Source organism: Somniosus microcephalus, chromosome 5, assembly GCF_052327205.1.
Source record: "Somniosus microcephalus isolate GS21.2 chromosome 5, FLI_Smic_1.0, whole genome shotgun sequence".
NCBI lineage: Eukaryota > Metazoa > Chordata > Chondrichthyes > Squaliformes > Somniosidae > Somniosus > Somniosus microcephalus.
In genome coordinates, this window is record NC_140991.1 from 117582826 (window position 1) to 117607509 (window position 24684).

General features: G+C 43.7%; 1 protein-coding gene across 1 annotated transcript in view; it reads right to left on the bottom strand.

The window, feature by feature from the left end:
- pkd1l1 (polycystin 1 like 1, transient receptor potential channel interacting) overlaps positions 1-24684 on the bottom strand; it is a 412439-nt gene that overhangs the window by 145143 nt on the left and 242612 nt on the right. Inside the window, exons 35-38 of the mRNA XM_085989354.1 lie at positions 20220-20462; positions 16443-16556; positions 11007-11155; positions 6705-6805 (exon numbers count right to left, since the gene is read on the bottom strand). Of these exons, the coding sequence (XP_085845480.1) occupies positions 6705-6805; positions 11007-11155; positions 16443-16556; positions 20220-20462 (607 nt within the window). The remainder of the gene's footprint in view (positions 1-6704; positions 6806-11006; positions 11156-16442; positions 16557-20219; positions 20463-24684) is intronic.

Consider the following 24684-nt stretch of genomic DNA (forward strand, 5'->3'; position numbering starts at 1 on the left):
GGCAGCAGGGATGGGGACAGTTACCTGGACACTTTGATCCAGGAGGCAGTAACACCCCATATGTTAGGTTGTGGTACAGGTCTGGCTAGTGGTCAGGGACAGCAGGGTGTGACTGCAACTTAGGCAGGTAAGGGGGCCCCAGGTGCAGTGCTGGAGGAGCCTCAGCCTTTGCCCTTGTCCAACAGGTATGAGGCTCTTGCTACCTGTGTGGATGAGGGAAAAGCCTGCGGGATGGATGAGCAAGCTGACCATGACACCATGGTGCAGGAGGCCATTCAAGCGGGGGGAGTAATAGGGAATGTAGTTGTGGTAGAGGACAATATAGACAGGGGGATAGATACTGTTCTCTGCAGCTGCGACCGAGAGTTCCAAAGGTTGTGTTGCCTGCCAGGATTAAAGACATCTCCTCACGGCTGGAGAAGTACTTGGAGTGGGAGGGGGAGGATCCAGTTGTCATGGTCCACATAGGAACCAACGACATAGGTAAAACTAGGAATGAGGTTCTGCTGGGAATGTTAAGGAGCTAGGATCCAAATTAAAAAGCAGAACCTCAAAGGTCATAATCTCTGGATTGTTACCTGAGCCACATGCAAATTGGCATAGGGACAAACAGATTAGAGGTTTAAATGCGTGGCTCAAAGAGTGGTGTGGGAGGAAGGCATTTCAGTTCATGGGGCACTGGCTCCAGTACTGGGGAAAGAGGGAAATGTTCTGTAGGGAGGGGCTCCACTTAAACTGGGCTGGGACCAGTGTCCTTGTGAACCAAATAACTAGGGCAGCAGACAGGGCTTTAAACGTACGAACGAATGTATGAACCGGGGTCAAGCAAGGCTGTGTCATCGCACCAACGCTCTTCTTGATCTTCCTTGCTGCAATGCTCCATCTCACCCTCAGTAAGCTCCCCGCTAGAGTGGAGCTAATTTACAGAACAAACGGGAAACTGTTCAACCTCCGTCGCCTCCAGTCCAGATCCAAGGTCGTCCCATCCTCTGTCGTCGAATTACAGTATGCAGACGACGCCTGCGTCTGCGCTCACTCGGAGGTCGAACTCCAAACCATCGTCAACACCTTCACCGAAGCGTACCGAGAGCATGGGCCTTACACTAATTATCTGTAAGACAAAGGTCCTCTACCAACCTGCCCCCGCCACACAGTACTGCCCCCCGATTATCAAAATCCACAAGGCCTTGGACAACGTGGACCACTTTCCATACCTCGGGAGCCTACTGTCAACAAGGGCAGACATAGAAACAGAGAAACATAGAAGATAGGAGCAGGAGTAGGCCATTTGGCCCTTCGAGCCTGCTCCGCCATTCAATGAGATCATGGCTGATCATCCAAACTCAGTACCCTGTCCCTGCCTTCTCCCCATATCCCTTGATCCCTTTAGCCTTAAGAAATATATCTAACTCTTTCTTGAATATACTTAATGAACTGGCCTCCACTGCCCTCTGTGGCAGAGAATTCCACAGGTTCACCACTCTCTGGGTGAAGAAATTCCTCCTCATTTCAGTCCTAAATGGCTTACCCCTTATCCTTAGACTATGACCCCTGGTTCTGGACTCCCCGGCCATCAGAAACATCCTTCCTGCATCTAGTCTGTCCAGGCCTGACAGAATTTTATAGGTTTCGATGAGATCCCCTCTCAATCTTCTAAACTCCAGTGAGTATAAAGTCCAACACCGCCTTCAGTGTGCCAGTGCAGCCTTCGGTCGCCTGAGGAAGAGAGTGTTTGAAGACCAGGACCTCAAACCCGGCACTAAGCTCATGGTCTACAGAGCAGCAGTGATTCCCACCCTGCTGTATGCCTCAGACACATGGACCATGTACAGCAGGAACCTCAAAGCACTGGAGAGGTACCACCAACGCTGCCTCCGCAAGATCCTGCAAATCCATTGGCAGGATAGGCGTACCAACGTCAGTGTTCTTGTTCAGGCCAACACCCCCAGCATCGAAGCCTTGACCACGCTCGATCAGCTCCGATGGATGGGTCACATTGTCCGCATGACCGATACGAGACTCCCAAAACAAGCGCTCTACTCGGAGCTCCGGCTCGGCAAGAGAGCCCAGGTGGGCAGAGGAAACGCTTCAAGGACACCCTCAAAGCCTCCTTGAAAAAGTGTAACATCCCCAACAGCACCTGGGAATCCCTGGCCCAAGACCGCACAAAGTGGAGGAGAAGCATCCGGGAAGGCGCTGAACACCTCAAGTCTCTTCGCCGGGAGCAAGCAGAAGCCAAGCGCAGGCAGCGCAAGGAGTGCACGTCAACCCAAGCACCCCACCCACCCGCCCCTTCAGCCACCGTCTGTCCCACCTGTGACAGAGCCTGTAGGTCCCGCATTGGACACATCAGTCACCTGCTAACTCATTTTTAATGTGGAAGCAAGTCAGCCTCGGTTCCGAGGGACTGCCTAAGAAGAAGAAGAAACTAATGAAGGGAGAGGGGAGGCGGGATGGGTGGGAGGATTCAGGAAAGAGTAAATTTAAAAGCAGTGAGAGAAATGTCAAGTCTCTAGAGCAGAGTAGAGTGCGTCAGGAAGGGACAGAGAGAGTAACAAAGGTAATTGGGCATCAGCGACTAAGGCGACATCAAGGAAAAATAGAAATAAGTCAAAGCTAAAGGCACAATATCTGAATGCGCAAAGCATTCACAACAAAATAGATGAACAGCGGAGATAGAAATTAATAGGTTTGATCTAATAGCCATTACTGAGATGTGGTTGCAAAGTGGCCAAGGTTGGGAACTAAATATTCCAGGATACTTAACTTTTAGAAGAGATAGGCAAAATGGAAAAGGAGGAAGAGTGTATCCCTGATAATAAAGGATGGGATAAAGACAGTAGAGAGAAAGGATCTGAGCTCCGAAAATCAAGAAGTAGAATTGGTTTGGGTGGAGCTAAGAAACAGCAAGGGGCAGTAAACATTGGTGGGAGTTGTTTATAAGCCCACAAACAGTAGTTGTAATGTAGGACAGAGTATAAATCAGGAAATTAGAGGTGCATATAACAAGGGTAATACAGTAATCATGGGGATCTTTAATCGATATATAGGTTGGGCAAACCAAATTTGCAGTAATGGTGTGGAGGACGATTTCATGGAATGTATGCAAGACAGTTTTCTAGATCAGTATGTTGAGGAACCAACTAGGGAACAGGCTTTTTTAGATCTAGTATTGTGCAATGAGAAAGGGTTAATTAACAACCTTGTAGTAAAGGGGCCTTTAGGGAAGAGTGACCATAATATGATAGAATGTTATATTGAGTTTGAAAGTGATTTTGTTAAATATGAAACTAGGGTCTTAAATCTAAACAGGAAGTTACAGAATGTTTAAAAATAAGAGTGCAACAAAAAATGGGGCCAAAACAAACAGAAATGGTAAAAAGACAAAGTTAAAAGCTCTATATCTGAATGCACGCAGCCAAGTTTGCGGATGATACAAAGGTGGGTGGGAAAGCAAGTGGTGCAGAGGACGCAAAGAATCTGTAGAGGGATACAGACAGGCTAAGTGAGTGGGCAAACATTTGGCAGATTGAGTATAATGTGGGAAAGTGCGAGGTTATCCACTTTGGCAGGAAAAATAAAAAAGCAAATTATTATTTAAATGGAGATTACAAAATGCTACAGTTCAGAGGGACCTGGGGATCCTTGTGCATGAAACACAAAAAGTTAGCATGCAGATACAGCAAGTAATCAAAAAGGCAAATGGAATGTTGGCCTTTATTTCAAGGGGGTTGGAGTATAAAAGCAGGGAAGTCCTGCTACAATTGTACAGGGTATTGGTGAGACCACACCTTGAGTACTGCGTACAGTTTTGGTCTCCTTATTTAAGGAAGGATATACTTGCATTGGAGGCAGTTCAGAGAATGGTCACTAGGTTAATTCCAGAGATGAGGGGGTTGACTTATGAAGAAAGGTTGAGCAGGCTGGGCCTATACTCACTGGAATTTTGAAGAAGGAGAGGTGATCTTATTGAAACATATAAGATACTAAGGGGGCTCGACAAGGTAGATGCAGAGAGGATGTTTCCCCACATGGGTAAATCTAGAACTCGGGGGCATAGCTTCAGAATAAAGGGTCGCCCTTTTAGATCTGAGATGAGGAGGAATTTCTTCTCTCAGAGGATCGTTAATCTGTGGAATTCTCTGCCCCAAAGAGCCATGGAGGATGGGTCATTAAATACTTTTAAGGTGGAGATAGACAGATTTTTGCAAGATAAGGGAGTGAAGGGTGGCGGGGGGGGGGGGGGGCAGGCAGGGAAGTGGCTTTGAGCCCAAGATCAGTCATGATCTTATTGAATGGCAGAGCAGGCTCGAGGGGCCAAGTGGCCTATTCCTGCTCCTATTTCTTGTGTTCTTATGTTCAAAGCAAACTACGTAGGTATGAGGGGCGAGTTGGCTAAGGTAGATTGGGAAACTACATTAAATGCAACATATCCAAGTTTGCTGATGATACAAAGCTGGGTGGGAATGTAAGTTGTGAGCAGGTTGCAAGGAAGCTTCAAGGGGATATAGACAGTGAATGGGCAAGAACATGGCAAATGGAATATAATGTGGAGAAATGTGAAGTTATCCACATTGGTAGGAAAAATAGAAAAGCAGAGTATTTTTTAAATGGTGAGTGATTGGGAAATGTTGGTGTTCAGAGGGACCTGGGTGTTCTTGTACATGAATCACGGAAAGTTAACATGCAGGTACAGCAAGCAATTAGGAAAGCAAATGGTATGTTGGCCTTTATTACAAGAGGATTTGACTATAAGAGTAAAGGGGGGAAAAATTCGGTTGCTTTGCGCCTCCCGTTAGTGTCCTAAGAGGCATTAACGGGGCGCAAAGCAACTAGCGCCCGGGCGCGGCAATGTTTGCGTCGCTCGCAAAATTGACCAGACATTTTGCGGCGGCACTAAACACTACTGCCATGATCTCCTATGCCCGCAGATCGTGACGTCAGTCGAGCGTGCAACATCCTGGTAGCGCCCCGGACCGGATATTGAGCGCCCCCTGCCTTTCCGCCTGCCGCTAGCAACGACAGGTAGACGGGAACGTTTTGTAGTCAGGAAGGGACTGGGGGAGCACTATTTAAAGGCGGCCGCTTCCTGCCTTTTTTTGTCCGAGACATTTTTGCACCACGCAGAGAGAGAGAGAGAGAGAGAGAGAGACTTCTGGAGAGATTCAGGAGTTTTGGGTACTGAGCAGCACTTTGCAGGTTCATTTTGATTTGACCTTCCTTGCATCGATTTAGAAGAGACTATGTGGGCTGCACTCTGAGCTCTTTCCCTGGGCCTCTCCATTGTTCTTTCCAGCAGAATTGATGTACAGGTCTCTCCAGGCCGAGATTGAAGGCTGCAATGAGCAGGGTGTGGATGGAGAGCAAGATCGACCCTCCCCTTTAAGAACTGGCTGGCGCCAGTGTGTCTATGTTTCATTGCTAACTGACATCACATGAGCTTCGCCAGCACTCTGAGGTGGCGCCTCGCTCCTCGGCGATAGTGCCTTAAGAGAGGCTGATTTAGCGCTCCAATCACCTCCAGGGGCGATAGAAGCCAAGTTTGCAGTCGGAGGCGATAATTAGCGTCAGGCGCTAAACTTTGCGCCCGGCCGATAATTGCACCCCAAACGGGGCGATACCGAATTTCACCCCCAAGATGTCTTACTCCAATTATATAGGGCCCTGGTGAGACCACACCTGGAGTATTGTGTACAGTTTTGGTCTCCTTACCTAAGGAAGGATATACTTGCCATAGAGGGAGTGCAACGTATGTTCACCAGACTGATTCCTGGGATGGGGGGGGGAGTTTCCTATGAGGAGAGATTGAATTGACCAGGCCTGTATTCTCTAGAGTTTAGAAGAATTAGAGGTGCCTCATTGAAACATTCAAAATTCTTATAGGGCTAGACAGGGTAGATGCAGGGAGGATGTTTCCGCTGGCTGGGGAGTCTAGAACCAGGGGTCACAATCTCAGAATAAGAGGTCGGCCATTTAGGACTGAGATGAGGAGAAATTTCTTCACTCAGAGGGTGGTGAATCTTTGGAATTCTCTACCCAGAGGGCTGTGGAGGCTCAGTCGTTGAGTATATTCAAGACAGAGATCGATAGATTTCTGGATATTAAGGGAATCAAGGGATATAGGGATAGTGCAGGAAAGTGGAAATGAGATAGAAGATCAGCCATGATCTTATTGAATGGTGGAGCAGACTTGAGGGGCCAAATGGCCGACTCCTGCTCCTATTTCTTATGTTCTTATGTTCATTCCGTGGAGCCACGTCAACACTACTAACCTGTGCTGTAGGAAAAGAATTACGAATACTGCAAATCATCCAACAACAATTTTGTAGCAAATTTGTAAACATAATCTTTATAAATGTGTTAATGATATCACAGACAAAATCTTCCCTCTGGTCTCTAAAAAATGTAACTATAAAGTATTTAGTTATTCTGAATTGGTGTAACACCTGTAATGTTTGTATACCATTCCTGAGAGTAACACAGCATTTTATCAAAATAACTGATACGGTGAAATTTTGATTGTTAACAATTTCTATTTTCTGTTTATTAGAATAAGATTTAGTTTGTAGAAAGGTATTTTCCACATCTCAGTATTTGATGTCCTATTCTTGAGTACTTAAATTTTGTTTAGCTTGATTTAAATGTTAAAATTCCTTGAAATTTCAAGCAGTCGAAATTAAAAATGTTAAAAATGCACTACGAACCCAGGAGTGATGCTGCAGGAATAAATAAGTGGATGGTATCTCCATCCCAGTAATGGATTTGTTTCAGGTTATATTTACTTGGAGTTGGTTCTTTATTGGACCTATAAAGACATTTAAAATTAAATCATTAACTTCAAGACACAAGAGAAATAGGTAATTGTTCTGCTCACATTTGTGCTGAAAATATAACAAATACTGGCAGCAACTCACCAAGGCTTCTTCAGCATCACCTCCCAAACCCACAATCTCAACCATCTAGAAGGACAGGGCAGGAGGTGCATGGGAACACCATCACCTCCAAGTTCCCTTCTGCATCACACACCATCCTGTCTTGGACATGTATCGCTGTTCCTTCATTGTCACTGGATCAATATCCTGGAACTTCCTACCTAATAGTACTGTGGGAGTACCTTCACCACAGGAACTGCAGTGATTCAAGAAGAAGGCTCACCATCTTCTCATGGGCAATTTGGGATGGGCAATAAACATAAAAACATAAGAAATAAGAAATAGGAGCAGGAGTAGGCCATTCAGCCCCTCAAGCATGCTCTGCCATTCAGCAAGATCATGGCTGGTCTTCTACCTCAACTCCACTTTCCTGCACTATCCCCATATCCCTTGATATCCAAAAATCTATTGATCTCTGTCTTGAATATACTCAACGACGGAGCATCCACAGCCCTCTGCGGTAGAGAATTCCAAAGATTCACCACCCTCTGAGTGAAGAAATTTCTCCTCATCTCAGTCCTAAATGACCAACACCTTATTCTGAGACTTTGACTCCTGGTTCTAGACTCCCCAGCAAGGGGAAACATCCTCCCTGCATCTACCCTGTCAAGCACTGTAAGAATTTTGTATGTTTCAATGAGATCACCTCTCATTCTTCTAAACTCTAGAGAATATAGGCCTAGTCTACACACTCTCTCCTCATAGGACAATCCCCCCATCCCAGGAACCAGTCTGGTGAACCTTTGTTGCACTCCCTTTAAGGCAAGTATATCCTTCCTTAGGTAAGGAGACCAAAACTGTACACAATACTCCAGGTGTGGTCTCACCAGGGCCCTATATAATTGCAGTAAGACGTCTTTACTCTAATACTCAAATCCTCTTGTAATAAAGGCCAACATACCATTTGCTTTCCTAATTGCTTGCTGTACCTGCATGTTAACTTTCAGTGATTCGTGTACCAGGACACCCAGGTTCCTCTGAACACCAACATTTCCCAATCTCTCACCATTTAAAAAATACTCTGCTTTTCTATTTTTCCTACCAAAGTGGATAACTTCACATTTCTCCACATTATATTCCATTTGCCATGTTCTTGCCCACTCACTTAGCTTGATATATCCCCTTGAAGCTTCCTTGCATCCTCCTCACAACTTACAATCCCACCCAGCTTTGTATCATCAGCAAACTTGGATATATTACATTTGGTCTCCTCATCCAAATAATTGATGTAGATTGTAAATAGCTGAACCCAAGCACTGATCCTTGCGGTATCCCACTAGTTACAGCCTGCCAACCCAAAAATGACTCGTTTATTCCTACACTCTGTTTTCTGTCCATTAAGCAATCCTCAATCCATGCTAATATATTGCCCCTAATCCAAGGAGCCCTCATTTTGTTTAATAACCTCTTGTGTGGCACCTTATCGAATGCCTTCTGAAAATCCAAATACACCACATCCACTGGTTCCCCCTTATCTATTCTGCTAGTTACAACCTCAAAAAACTCTAACAGATTCGTCAAACATGATTTCCCTTTCATAAATCCGTGTTGACTCTGCCCAATCCTATTATTATTTTCTAAGTGCCCTGTTACCACGTCCTTAGTAATAGATTCTAGCATTTTCCCTACTACTGATGTGAGGCTAACTGGTCTATAGTTCCCCATTTTCTCTCTCCGTCCTTTCTTAAATAGTGGGGTTACATTTGCTACCTTCCAATCCGCAGGAACCGTTCTAGAATCTATGGAATTTTGGAAGATGACAACCATTGCATCCACTATCTCTATAGTCACCTCTTTTAAAACCCTAGGATGTAGGTAATCAGGTCCAGGGGATTTATTGGCTTTCAGTCCCATTAATTTCTCCAGTACTATTTTTTTTACTAATACTAATTTCTTTCAGTTCCCCTCATTCTCACTAGAGCCTTGGTTCACGACTATTTCTGGGAAGTTTTTTGCATCATCTTCCCTGAACAAAAATTATTTGTTTAATTTTGCTGCCATTTCCTTATTCCCCATTATAATTTCTCCTGTCTCAGCCTGTAAGCGACCCACAATTACTTTCACTAATCTTTTCCGTTTTACATACCTATACAAGCTTTTACAATCTGTTTTTATGTCTCTCGCTAGTTTATTCTCATATTCTATTTTCCCTTTTCTTATCAGTTTCTTGGTCCTCATTTGCTGAATTCTAAAATTCTCCCAATCCTCAGGCTTACTACTCTTTTTGGCAACATTATAAGCCTCTTCCTTTGATCACAGACTGTCTTTATCTTCTCTTGTTAGCCACGGTTGGACCACTTTTCCTGTGGGGTTTTTGTGCCTTAAAGGAATGTATATTTGTTGTAAATTATGTATTAATTCTTTAAATGCTAGCCATTGCTTGTCTACCGTCATATCTTTTAATGTAGTTTCCCAATCTACCTTAGCCAAATTGCCCTTCATATCTACATAGTTTGCTTTCTTTAGATTTAAGACCCTAGTTTCGGATTTAACTAAATCACTTTCAAACTCAATATAAAATGTTATATTATGGTCACTCTTCCCTAAAGGCCCCTTTACTACAAGGTTATTAATTAACCCTTTCTGATTGCACAATACTAGATCTAAAATAGCCTGTTCCCTAGTTGGTTCCTCAACATACTGATCTAGAAAACTATCTTGCATACAATCCATGAATTTGTCCTCTACACTATTACTGCAAATTTGGTTTCCCCAATCTATATATAAAGTCCCCCATGATTACTATATTACCCTTGTTACATGCACCTCTAATTTCCTGATTTATATGCTGCCCTACATTACAACTACTGTTTGGGGCCTACAAACAACTCCCACCAATGTTTTCTGCCCCTTGCTGTTTCTTAGCTCCACCCAAACTGATTCTACTTCTTGATTTTCGGAGCTCAGATCCTTTCTCTCTACTGTCTTTATCCCATCCTTTATTATCAGGGCTATGCCTCCTCCTTTTCCATTTTGCTTATCTCTTCTAAAAGTTAAGTATCCTGGAATATTTAGTTCCCAACCTTGGCCACTTTGTAATCACGTCTCCGTAATGGCTATTAGATCAAACCTATTAATTTCTATCTCCGCTGTTCATCTATTTTGTTGTGAATGCTTCGTGCATTCAGATGTTGTTCCTTTAGTGTTCTGGACCGATGGACTATCTTATGTGCAGATAGCACCCTCTGGTGGTGGTTATGTGTTAGCAGTGTGTTTGTATGAAACAGAGGTCATTTGACCTTTGTTCCTTTCTTCCTGTGTGAGGTCATTTGACCTTTGTTCCTTTCTTCCTGTGTGAGGTCATTTGACCTTTGTTCCTTTCTTCCTGTGAGAGGTCATTTGACCTTCGTACCTTTCTTCCTGTGTAACCCAGGAAGTAGAATCCCAGGAAGTAGAATTCCAGGAAGAACCTGGCAGTAATGGAGGATTCCATGAGGGTTTCACAATCCAATGTAATCTGATTTCATATGTTAGGCCAAGCGCAATATCTGTGAGTATCTTTGTTCCTTAGCATAATAGCAATGTTGTCAGAGTAGTATTTTGACAATAATATGTTTATAAAAGGTTAATATTTGATAGTTGCAGAAGTTAGTCCAAATGTTAGTTAGTTATACAATTAGTCTATTCTACTGTTGTAAATATGTTTATATCTTATGTAATATCGAATGTGTAGTACTCAGTTTATGTACAAAACATACTTTGTCTTTGTTTACAGTTTCACAAAAATTGTTCAAGTAAAGGCTTCAAACAGCAAACGGCTTCACGAAGAATTATTTTGAATAAGTGTTTAACTTGCTGGATAACTAGATAGGAGCACGTCTAGCGCAGCCAGTACATTTAGCTTTGACTTATTTCTATTTTTCCTTGATGTCACCTTAGTCACTGATGCCCTATTACCTTTGTTACTCTCTCTGTCCCTTCTTGATGCACTCTACTCTGCTGTAGAGACTTGACATTTCTCTCACTGCTTTTAAATTTACTCTTTCCTGAATCCTCCCACCCCCCTCTTCATTAGTTTAAATACTGCCCACATCACAAGAATGAAAGTTTTTAAAAATGCAAAATGTATTGTACCTCAATAACAGCATGATGGGAAACACTTGCCGGTTAGGCCTGGTGAAGTTCACTCTTATCTGCAAAGCTTGCTGTAGGTTTGCTGGTGTCACTGGCAAGACATGAATATTCATTTGGGTACGAAGTAGCAAGTATACAGAAAGCTGTTCCTGTTGCAAATCAGAAATCAAAATGTTTGCTACAGTTTTAATCTGAAACATCAAAATGCTTCATCTTTTTCCATCTTAGCAATCCATATTCCTCATATTCCACATTGAATTCTTACAATATAATAGAATGTGCTTGTAAAAACTATAGATTCTTTCAGACTGCTCATTAATATATAATGGCCCTGAAATCACGGTGTCTGCGACGTCGTACTCTCAGAGCATGCCGTCATATTCCCTTTGAAATGGCCCACAAGTTCCAGATTTCCACATGCACTACCACATGCGCGAAATCCGGAACCTGCGATCTGTCAAGCTCTTGGCAGATCACCCGGATTGCCTGAAAACTGAGTATTGCTGGCACAGAGTTGGGCTATTTGCCCAGCGACTGGCCAGTAATTCCCCACATAAGTCTTACGGTTGATGCAAGCAGGCTGAGGGCCTGCTTGCGTCAGCGTAAGGGGCTATTTAAGCCTTAAATTAAACATTTCTATACCCTAAATTATGCACGTACACTTTATTAAATTAGTTTATGCAAATATTGGCCCGGATTACAGTCTTAGTGATGTTTAAAATTGTCAAAAAATAAAATTTTTACTGAGGTTGGTGCAATGAAGGAACTTATGAATAAAATTGCAATTCTGTACATTGTATAATTTTTACAATTTGGGATTCCATTGCATAGCATTAGGGGATTCCCTTCGTAAATGATTGCAATGGAATCTTCCTTTGTCATTGGAGGACCGGGCCCACGTGGTCCCAGGTACACTTCCTAACCGCCTGCACCCCTGGGATAGGTGGGCCATTATGCTGCCCTCCGCCTCGAGGCCTGAGACCGCAGCTCTTCGCAGCCTGGGCGCCAGCAGGTACTTTCGGAATTGTTTGGCTGGTCGGAGATGCACTCCAGAGGTACGCCTCCGACCACAATTTCTGGGCCAATGTGTGCATCGGTGTGTGTGCTGCAAAGCTAACAATACAGAATTCATTCAAAACACCCCACTCATATTTACATAGATACATAGATACATAGAAGATAGGAGCAGGAGTAGGCCATTCGGCCCTTCGTGCCTGCTCCGCCATTTAATGAGATCATGGCTGATCCTTTAATTCAGTATCCCGTCCCCGCCTTCTCTCCGTAACCCTTAACCCCTTTTGCCCGTAGAAATATATCTAATTCCCTCTTAAATATATTTAATGAGCTGGCGTACACTGCCCTCTGTGGCAATGAGTTCCACAGGTTCACCACTCTCTGAGTGAAGAAATTCCCCCTCATCTCTGTCCTAAATGGTTTAGCCCTTATCCTTAAATTATGTCCTCTAGTTCTGTTCTCACCCGCCAAGGGAAACATTCCTTCTGCATCCAGTCTGTCTAGACCTGTCAGAATTTTATACACTTCTATGAGGTCCCCTCTCAATCTTCTAAACTCCAGTGTGTACATCCCTAAACTACATAGTCTCTCCTCATAGGTCATTCCCGCCATTCCTGGTATCAGCCTGGTGAATCGCCGCTGCACCCCCTCCATGGCAAGAACATCCTTCCTCAGATGAGGCGACCAAAACTGTACACAGTACTCGAGGTGTGGTCTCACCAGTGCCCTGTACAGCTGCAGCAAGGTATCCCTGTTCCTGTATTCTAACCCTTTTGCTATGAAGGCCAGCATACCGTTTGCCTTCTTGACCGCCTGTTGCACCTGCATGCTCGCCTTCAGTGACTGGTGTACAAGAACACCCAGGTCTCTCTGTACTTCCCCCTCTCCCAATCTATTGCCATTTAAATAATAATTTGCCCTCCCGTTCCTGCACCCAAGGTGGATAACTTCGCACTTGTCCACATTATAGTGCATCTGCCATTTATCCGCCCAATCGCCCAGTCTGTCCAAATCGCTCTGGAGCTTCCTGGTCTCTTCCTCTGAGCCCACCCCACCTCCTAGTTTAGTGTCGTCTGCAAATTTGGAAATGCTGCATCCGACTCCCTGATCCAGGTCATTAATGTAAATTGTGAACAGCTGGGGGCCCAGGACAGATCCCTGTGGTACCCCACTTGTTACTGCCTGCCATTCAGAAAATGAGCCGTTTATTCCAACTCTCTGTTTTCTATCTGACAGCCAGTTCCCTATCCACGCCAAAACTTTCCCCTTTATCCCATGAGCCTCAATTTTCCATGCTAATCTTTTATGTGGGACCTTATCGAAGGCCTTTTGGAAGTCCAGGTACACCACATCTACTGGCTCTCCCCCATCTATTCTACCAGTTACTCCCTCAAAAAATTCCAATAGATTAGTCAAGCACGATTTACCCTTTGTAAATCCATGTTGACTCTGTCCTATCCTGTCCCCATTTGCTAAGTGCTCCGCTATTTCATCCTTAATGATGGACTCCAGCATTTTGCCCACAACTGATGTAAGGCTTACAGGTCTGTAATTACCTGCTTTTTCCCTACCCCCTTTTTGAATAGTGGGGTAACGTTAGCTACCCTCCAATCCATCGGCACTGTTCCCGAGTCTAATGAATTCTGAAAAATCATCCTTAGTGCATCCGCTATCTCTAGGGCCACCTCCTTCAGTACCCTAGGATGCATGTTATCAGGCCCTGGGGATTTGTCCACCTTCAATCCCTTTAGCTTCCTTAACACCATATCCTTAGAGATATTGATTTGCGTCAGTTCCTCCTTTGCCAATGTCCCTATTTTTCCCGATATCCCAGGGAGGTTTTTTGTGTCTTCCTTCGTAAAGACTGACCCAAAGTATGCATTTAGTTGATCTGCCATTTCCTTATTTCCCATTATATATTCCCCCGTATCTGACTGCAATGGACCAACTTTGGTTTTCACCAGTCTTTTCCTTTTGATATATTTATAAAAGCTTTTGGAGTTAGTTTTTATATTTTCCGCCAGCTTGTTTTCGTAAGCTATTTTGCCCCTCTTGATCATGCCCTTTGCCCTCCTTTGCTCTATCTTAAACTCTTCCCAATCTTCCGCTCTGGCGCTTTTTTTGGCTATTTTATACGCCCTATCTTTGGATTTTATGCTGTCTCTAATTTCCCCTGTTATCCACGGTTGAGTCACCTTTTTAGATTTCCTTTTATGCCAGATTGGTATAAACAATTTTTGCAATTTTGTCATTCTATCTTTAAATGTTTGCCATTGTTTATCTACCTCCAGTCCTCTCAGGAACGTTGTCCAATCAGACCTACTCAGTTCCCGTCTCATGGCATCATAATTCCCCTTGTTTAAATTCAGGACCTTAGTCTCTGAGTCAATTTCTTCGCTCTCCATTTCGAGTGAGAAATCGATCATGTTATGATCGCTCTGACCCAAGGGTCCCCGTACAACAAGATTACTGATTAGTCCCTTCTCATTGCACAGTACCCAGTCCAATATAGCCTGTTCCCGAGTTGGTTCCTCGACATATTGATCCAGATAACCATCCCTTAAACACTCAAGGAATTCCTCCTCCTCATTATTTTTACTGATTAGGCTAGTCCAATCTATATGTAAGTTAAAGTCACCTATGATGACAGCTGTGCTCTTATTGCACGCTTCTCTAATTTCCCTCGTGATGCCCTCCCTAACCTCTATTTTACTATTTGGAGGCCTATATACCACTCCTATTAATGTTTTTCGCCCCTCGCTATTTCTTAGCTCCACCCATATAGATTCTGTATTAACTGAGTTAATATCCTTCCTTTCAATTGCATTTATCCCCTCTTTTACTAGCAATGCTACCCCTCCTCCCTTTCTTTTTTGTCGATCCTTCCTAAATACTGAATACCCCTGTATGTTAAGCTCCCAGCCCTGCTCACCCTGCAACCATGTTTCCGTAATCCCAATTAGATCATAATTATTAACCTCTATTTCCACAGCTAATTCATCTACCTTGTTCCTGATGCTTCTCGCATTAAGGTATAAAACCCTCAGGCTTTTTTTATGCTCACATTTTTTATGAATTAGTTTGGCCCTTTGTTTTTTGTTCCTCACCCTTTTACCATTTATTTCTGTCTGCCTTTCACTTTCCTCTATTTCACTACATAGGTTTCTAGCCCCCCGCCATACTAGTTTAAATGCTCCCGAACTGCTTTATCAAAAATTACCCCGAGAACATCAGTTCCATCTCTGCACAGGTGTAGACCGTCCCTTTTGTATAGGTCACACCTACCACAAAACTGGTTCCAATGCCTCAAAAATTTAAAACCCTCCCTCTTACACCACTGCTCAAGCCACTGATTTAACCTCACCATGAGAAAGTAACAGTGTAGTGCAGCTGTAGCTGGTTTACTTATAAGTAAACACAAAGATACTCAGTAAAAATGAATCACCACTTCCCCGAGCTCAGTGAGTGTATCCTCTGAGAATCTGAGGAATGACCAGAAGGCACCATGTTCAATCTCCTACCTGTACTGGGTTAGCTGATCTTCGATACACCATGGTTGGCTTTGATGATTTTGGGTTAGAGATAGGAAAACTGGCCAGAGTTGCTGCTTCTGATCACTGTCTGACAATCCCTACTGGATGCACATATCTGAATGCCAGATAAGGCGTGGTTGGGTTCGGTGTCGATACTCACGTTATTAAACAGCCTGACAATGTTCACAATCAAGGGTCAAAAAATAATTGCCCCTTGGATGAGGTATTGAATGGGCTCTGACATCGATGAAATTGTGCACGAGTAAGGAGTCAACACCTTCTCAAGAGGAGGTAAAGTGATAAAACTGGTGAGAAAAAGAAAAATTTTATCCATCAAAGCTCCCCCAATGGCCTAGTGGGTAAAGGGCTGCCGAGTGTAATACTATGCTAAACAGACCAGAAGGTCTAAAATTCCGGGACAGCAATTAGGCCCTACAATTGGCCTCTGCATTCCTGGGCTAGGTAGCGGTAAAATTAAAATCAGCTAGGGTTACTGCTTCTGGTAAATACAGATTGAACCCTGCTGGAAATTATACATGGGATGAGAATCAGATGAGCTTTCAAGGTAATGCCTTACACTGTAAAATAGCCTACCAACACTAACTGTATAGGCTCACGCATGCAAAATGGCCACTTGGTCAGGGTACTAGAAAGCTGCCAGATACATGTTGAATCACATACTGGCAAAGGTCAGGGCTTCCAGGAGAGGACAGGAGGAGGAAAGGGGAAGAAAGGACAAGGAAGAAAACACAAAAAAAATGATAAGTTTTAGTATGAGGTTGTCAACTTCTTTCATGCATTATCTGTTACAGAAAACACTGGAACTTAAAACAGAATGTCAATAATACTGGCTGCTAATATTATTTTGTGTCTATTTAATAACACTTACGATTCTGTCCTTCCTTTCAAACTCTATTAGAACTGGTGTTTTGAGCCCTTTTACTTCAACTTTTCTTCTGTTTGTACAGTTATACAGAGTCAGATCAGCAACATCACCATTAATCTACAAGGAGAAAGTTATAAAGCAGAATAGAAATACAGAGCCTCAGATATCGTTGCCTATAACACCAACTAAACAAAATGCATATATCAAGTTTAATGAATGTAATTTATTTGCACAGATGAATTTAACCTAAGATATATACCATTTGCAGTCATAGCTATTCACAATCCAATTCTGGGAGAGAAAAGTGGAATTCATATTTCCTACTCATCTCAGTTTCATCTACACAACTGACACAATTGACTGTGCTTTATAGAGTCCACTGATTATGTAAATATAGTAAAAATCCATTTTTTTTAAATAAAAAGAAAATATTGTGACTATTTTTTTTTATTCGTTCATGGGATCTGGGCATCGCTGGTAAGGCCAGCATTTATTGCCCATCCCTAGTTGCCCTTGAGAAGGTGGTGGTGAGCCACCTTCTTGAACCGCTGCAGTCCGTGTGGTGAAGGTACTCCCACAGTGCTGTTAGGGAGGGCGTTCCAAGATTTTGACCCAGCGACAATGAAGGAATGGCGATATATTTCCAAGTCAGGATGGTCTGTGACTTGGAGGGGAACTTGGAGGCGGTGGTGTTGCCATGCACCTGCTGCCCTTGTCCTTCTTGGTGGTAGAGGTCGCGGGTTTGGGAGAGAAGCTGCTGAAGAAGCCTTGGCAAGTTGTTGCAGTGCATCTTGTAGATGGCACACATTGCAGCCACGGTATGCCAGTGGTGGAGGGAGTGAATGTTTAAGGTGGTGGATGGGGTGCCAATCAAGCGGCTGCTTTGTCTTGGATGGTATCGAGCTTCTTGAGTGTTGTTGGAGCTGCACTCATCCAGGCAAGTGGAGAGTATTCCATCACACTCCTGACTTGTGCCTTGTAGATGGTGGAAAGGATTTGGGGAGTCAGGAGGTGAGACACTCACTGAAGAATATCCAGCCTCTGACATGCTCTTGTTGCCACAGCATTTATGTGGCTGGTCCAGTTAAGTTTCTGGTCAATGGTGACCCCCCAGGATATTGATGGTGGGGGATTCGGCGATGGTAATGCCATTGAATGTCAAGGGGCGGTGGTTAGACTCTCGCTTGTTGGAGATAGTCATTGCCTGGCACTTGAGTGGTGTGAATGTTACCTGCCACTTATCAGCCCAAGCCTTAACTTCATCCCGGTCTTGCTGCATGCAGGCATGGACTGCTTCATTATCTGAGGAGTTGCGAATGGCCCTGAACACTGTGCAGTCATCAGCGAACATCCCCACTTCTGACCTTATGATGAAGGGAAGGTCATTGATGAAGCAGCTGAAGATGGTCGGGCCTAGGACTCTGCCCTGAGGAAATTAAGCAGCGATGTCCTGGGGCTGTGATGATTGACCTCCAACTACCACAACCATCTTCCTTCAGGGTAGAACTGCCATATTCTCCACTCAATGAGATTATCCACTGCATCCCTACTGTACTCAACATGCTCTCAAACACAATGGAGACTGTGTTCCATTTTATCCAGGACAACAGGCAACATTCTTCTCACAAAATGCAAAATGTAAATCAATAAATGCAGTACTGAAGGGAGTCAGAGCTGCTATCTTTCAGATGAGATATTAAACCGTGGCCCCGTCTGTCTTTTCAGATGGATGTTTAAGATCCCATGACACATTTCAAGGAAGAGCAAGGAGTTCTCCTGGTGTCCAAGCCAATATTTATCCCTCAACCAACACCACCAAAACAAATTAACATTTATCTTATGTGTTCTTTGTGGCACCTTGCTGTGTGCAAATTGTCTGCTATGTTTTCATACAAAACATTAGTAACTGCACTTCAAAAGTAATTTGTTGGCGGTGAAGAGCTTTGGAACATCCTGAGGATGGAAAAAGTGTTATATAAATGCAAGTTTTTTCATTTCTTTTATCTCCTACATGTCTGTTTTCTGTGAAATTTATTGAGTCTCGTGTTGGTGTAATAAATTGGAGCTCCAACATGCAGTACAAACATAACAGAGTTCCTCATTTCACTCATAAGGAAGGAGGGCTAATTGAAGAGTTATTCCCAAGACTTCTCTTACATACTTCCTAGTGGCTAGTTTTCACTAGTACAGGCGAAGTCCTGAACTCAGATCCCCACCCACCCCCCCTCATTTCTCTCTTAGAGACAATCGAATAATGAAGAAAATATCAGAAAAAATGGGTGTTGTGACATCACAAAAAAATAAGTAATCTTGTATGACTACTTGGCAAATTAATCTTTCAATCTGGAAATCATCTGGATGAGGTGCCCTGGCTATCAATGTTGGCAATAGAAACTACTTCTGAAAGAACTTCTCACAATAACAGGTCAGATCGATGAAAATAATTCATATCTTACCTTAAGGTTCAGGTGACAAACTATAAGCCTTACACTTCTGAACTTCTTGAGAAATAAACTGTTCTCTTCTATCTATTCCCACCCACTCATAATTACATATTTTACATAAAAACATAAGACGTAGGAGCAGGAGTAGGTCATTTGGCCCCTCGAGCCTGCTCCGCCATGGCTGATCTGATCTTGGCCTCAACTCCACTTTCCTGCCCATTCCCCATAACCCTTGACTCCCTTACCTTTCAAAAATCTGTCTATCTCCACCTTGAATACATTCAATGACCCAGCCTCCACAGCCCTCTGGGGAAGAGAATTCCAAAGATTCACGACCCTCAGAGAAGAAATTCCTCCTCATTTCCAACTTAAATGGGTGCCCCCTTATTCTGAAATTATGCCCCCGAGTTCTAGATTCCCCACGAGGGGAAACATCCTCTCTGCATCTACCCTGTCAAGCTCCTTCAGAATCTTATATGTTTCAATAAGATCCCCTCTCATTCTTCTAAACTCCAATGAGTATAGGCCCAACCTGCTCAACCTTTCTTCATAAGACAACCCCTTCATCTCCGGAATCAACCTCGTGAACCTCCTCTGAACTGCCTTCAATGCAAGTATATCCTTCCTTAAATAAGGAGACCAAAACTGTACGCAGTACTCCAGGTGTGGTCTCACCAACACCCTGTACAGTTGTAACAGGACTTCCCTACTTTTATACTCCATTTCCTTTGCAATAAAGGCCAACACTCTATTTGCCTTCCTAATTACTTGCTGTACCTGCATGCTAACTTTTTGTTATTCATGTACAAGGACCCCAGATCCCTCTGTACCTCAGCATTTTGTAATCTCTCCATTTAAATAATAATTTGCTTTTTTATTTTTCCTACCAAAGTGGATAACCTTGCATTTTCCCACATTAAACTCCATCTGCCATATTTTTGCCCACTCACTTAGCCTTTCTATATCCCTTTGGAGATTCCTTGCATCCTCCACACAATTTGCTTTCCCACCTATCTTTGTATCATCAGCAAATTTGGCTACATTACATTCGGTCCCTTCATCCAAGTCATTAATATAGATTGTAAATAGTTGAGGTCCCAGCACTGATCACTGTGGCACCCCACTAGTTACTGTTTGCCAACTGGAAAATTACCCATTTATCCTGACTCTCTGTTTTCTGTTCGTTAGCCAATCCTCTATCCATGCTAATATATTACCCCCAACCCCGTGAGCTCTTATCTTGTGTAGTAACCTCTTATGTGGCACCTTATCTTAAAAGCAACACAATGTACAGACTAACAACAGAACATATCACATTTCCATAATAACAACTGACCTCCACTGGAGATGTTCCCCAGAGGTATGGATTCTGTTTGAAGCTGATCAGATGGCTTATAATGCAATTGCTACTTGCACCAGTTCTTGCAGCAATCTGCTTATCCAGAAGATCAGGAAGGTAAAACTTGGCAGAATTTGTACTTTGCACCGTGTTCTGAAAGCCATAGTTTTGAGTAGTCTGGAGCTCCATTAAATTGGTGTTTACATAAAACTGCGATTGATTGTTGATTAACACATAGCTCTGAAAGACATGAATTTTAACAGAAAGTAACATTGGCCCAGAAATTCGGGTCGGAGGCTTCCCACGGGTGCAAGCCTCCGACCTGCACTTATCTAGCGCGCCGGCCGTTGAGCTGTGGGCCCGCGTGGGATTCCGATCCTGGGCCTCCTCTAACTGCCGGTGCGCAGTGCTTGCGTATCCCAGGGGCGCAGTTAGTTCGATGCGTCCCCTGGGATCACGTGGGCCATGGAGAGCCAATGGTAGCAGGGAAATGCCCATTCATAAAATTGACAGGAAGAGCTGTCAAAACCATAAATACTATAAGCCCCAAAACATCACTAAAACTTCAAATAAATTTTTTAAAAATCACATTTTTAAAATAACTATAAATTATATAAAATAACAATAATTTACATTTTTGAAAAATGAATTACATTTTCTAACGGGGCTAAAAATAAACTTACCTTTCCTTAAAGTATTTAAAAATAATAAACCTGTGGAAAAAATGTTTTAATTTTAATTAATTCACCACTTACCTTGTTAAAAGCAGGCCTTGCGTCTGCTTTTTATATGTGTAACTCCTGGAGACTTACCCTCCCGGAAATACCTGGAAAAAAAACGTAAGTTCGATGCGCACGCGCTGCCTCTCCGGCGCACGTGTTCCACCTCTGAACCCCTTCTTTCAAGGGAACGGAAGTTCCGGTTTCCCGCGCATGCGCAGTGCATGCACGAAACCGGCACTTCCATTGGGCCTACGGGTGAGTACCCCGTGCGTACTCACCCGTGGAGACCCGAATTTCTGGGCCAATGTTTCATTAATTCAAATCCAAAATGAAGCAATCAGTACAGCTTACAAAACAAATAAGCTTTTCTAGTAAACCTGCAAAAACTAACTTCTACTTTAGAACTAATTATAATAGTTGTCCTGAAAATCCATGGGCCAGCGATCCCAGCAATTATGCCAGTCTCAGGTCGGCTCGGAATCTTTACAACTGTCCCAGTGGACATACCAGGGTTGGGGAGAGGCTCCCTCATTTCCTGGAAAGTCTGACTGAAGACTGCAGGGCTGGAGTGGGAGGGGAATAGGTCACAATCCAGTGCCCGGCTGTTCTGGCAGACTTCCACTACAGTTCTGGTGGAAATATGCCAGAACCGCCACAGATTTTGGGGGCCCTGCATGGTAGATTCAGTGTAGTTCTTATTTACATATACATTTTAATAACCTTGCTGTCTCAGAGCCTTAATAACTTTCAGTGGACCAATATTTAAGAGTTAAAATAAACAAATCTGAAGGGAAGAATTTTTCTTTTGCTTTCCAGAGGTAAATTGGTGATAAAAATCTGAATAATCTTGAAGGGTTTTGAGAAATTAATATGTTAGCGAGTATAACTTTCAGCATGCCTAGAAAGTAGGCCCCATGTTTACATAAGAAAGCATGGAACAAGAATAGGCCATTTGGCCCCTCAAAACCACTCTTTTCATAAACCATCTTCAATCCACTCTTACCAAACCAAACCAGTCCAGCAAATTTCCTAACAAAAAGTTCTGAAATGCTTCTCTCTATTGTCCCCAAATAAACCAAGAAAAATAAACTTATCTAAACTTCAGAGCATAAAAGAAATATTTGAACTGATATAATCTCTCATCATGTCATCAAAATGTCTCACACAGTGAACTTTTAGTGTGTTGTGACTGTTATGTAGACAAAGAATAAGGCCACGATTATCGTCTCGATGCGGCTTGGGGGCGGGACAGCTGCCTTCCGGGTTCCAATCCCGCCCTCAACAACGTCCAACGCACAGACACGATTTTGCGTCAATTGGCCTTGCCAATTCAGAGAAAGTCAGTGTCAGATGATGTCAGTTAATGACGCGTCATCTACCGGTTTTCTTAAAGGGGCCACGCACAATTTTTTTTGACAGCTGATTTTTCAGTGTTTGACAGCATTGAGGTATTGCAAACACTGACAATCACTGTACAAAGGTGAGCCCTTGCACCTAGGTTCTCCAGTGACTCCCTCCTTAGGCTAGAACAGATGGCAGCTGCAGGTGAGGTTACAGAAGTGATCTGTCACTGGTGAGAGAGGTTCTCCCAATGAGGTGGGACTACACAAACAATTCAAAACTTGTCACCTACAGAAAAGTCTAAATACATTAAAAATGATTTTCCCAACATTTTCTTACCTCTGAAACTCACCAGTGTACCATTGGATCCTTCACACAACTTCTGCAGCTGTCATCAATGCACAAACATTACAGTAGACTCACAGCAAGCCACACTGGCGTGGTGTCCGGACGTCGGGAAGCCCGCAGTAGACCTGTCAAAATTGCAAAAAGCCTCTTAACTGCCTGTTAACAACCTGTTAACAAGCAGTTAAGTGCCTATAATCTTCTTCCCGCCACTAGGTGTCGGGTCCATGCGCAAATTGGGGACCCAACACCTGGGAAGATTGATTGGAGGCAGGTTGACAGCGGGTTTCCGACCCGCTGTCAATCTTTGCAATTTTGCCAGATGTCCTGCCTCCAAACCGCCCCCTGAGCACCGGCAAAATCTCCCCTAAGTGTTTTTAGGACCAGGAAAAAGCCACTGCACCAAACAAACATGTTTCATCTCCAACACACTTTCTTACCATGCCTATCAATGCCTTCCCTCTCCAGAAACACCTCTAGAGCCACCACGCCCCTGTCCCCAACCCCAGCCTCCGCCTGTATATCCTTATAAATGCGGACATAGGGACTTCTAATGGAAAATAGTTAAGAGAGAATTGTTGCAAAGAAAGTGACAGTAGGAAGTAAGGTTTTATAGACGGCAAGTGTGTGCAGATGCAAGGGTTTTGCAGAATATAGGTAAATAGAGTAATGACTTAGACAAGGGTTAGCTAATCAAACCCTCCAAGTTTGCATCTGATACAAAAATGGGAAGCAATGCAAATCATGAGAAATGTTACAAACAGATTCAATACATTTTATAGGTAACAGAGGTAAAGGTGGTCAATAGGTGTACTTCTGTGTGGATAAATGAATAGTGTGGGAGCAAGGAGCTAAAGGATGGGAGTATATGTTTCATGGTACAGCATGCTGATTAGGAAAGAGGGTAAGGAGTTCTGGTGGGTAAATCGATGAATCCATTCGTACAATGCTGACTTGCATTAATAATGGTAAATAAGTTACTGCTTTGATTTGGCAAAGGGGTGGAGTGCAAATCAAGAGCTTGTGCTGTTACCGGTAAGGCACTCATCAGATGCCATTGGTAGTGCTACATGCAGCTCTGGTCGCAGGAAGATTTGTTCTCAAGATAGTATCGAGATGAGCAGCAACAATTGAGGTGGATGGTTTAACTGATTGTGAGAAACAAATAGATGTGTTACCCCTCTTCCTCTCCCTCACCACCCCCTCTTCCTCTCCCTCACCACCCCCTCTTCCTCTCCCTCACCACCTCCTCTTCCTCTCCCTCGCCACCCCCTCTTCCTCTCCCTCACCACCTCCTCTTCCTCTGCCTCACCACCTCCTCTTCCTCTCCCTCACCACCCCCTCTTCCTCTCCCTCACCACCCCCTCTCCCTCTCCCTCACCACCTCCTCTTCCTCACCACTTCCTCTTCCTCTCCCTCACCACCCCCTCTTCCTCTCCCTCACCACCCCCTCTTCCTCTCCCTCACCACCTCCTCTTCCTCACCACCTCCTCTTCCTCTCCCTCACCACCTCCTCTTCCTCTCCCTCACCACCTCCTCTTCCTCTCCCTCACCACCTCCTCTTCCTCTCCCTCACCACCTCCTCTTCCTCTCCCTCACCACCCCCTTTTCCTCTCCCTCACCACCCCTCTTCCTCTCCCTCACCACCCCCTCTTCCTCTCCCTCACCACCTCCTCTTCCTCACCACCTCCTCTTCCTCTCCCTCACCACCTCCTCTTCCTCTCCCTCACCACCTCCTCTTCCTTTCCCTCACCACCTCCTCTTCCTCCTCCTTGACCTAAATACTGCAATTGGTGTTTATTTTCCATGTGTATTGCCATGCGGAATTGACTAGTTATGAAGATAGTTAATATCAAATCAAATATCACATGAAAATAAGGACAGAATGTATGACTTTAAAATAGGGAATGAATTATGTCTTCGCACTCTGGCCAAATGATCTCCCGTCCTCTATTCCCTTCCTTACACTTGGTCTTGAATCTCCACGTGCAATGCCACAAGAGGTTAACTAGTAATATATTAAAAGTCTTGAATATAGCACGTGCTTTCTGTAA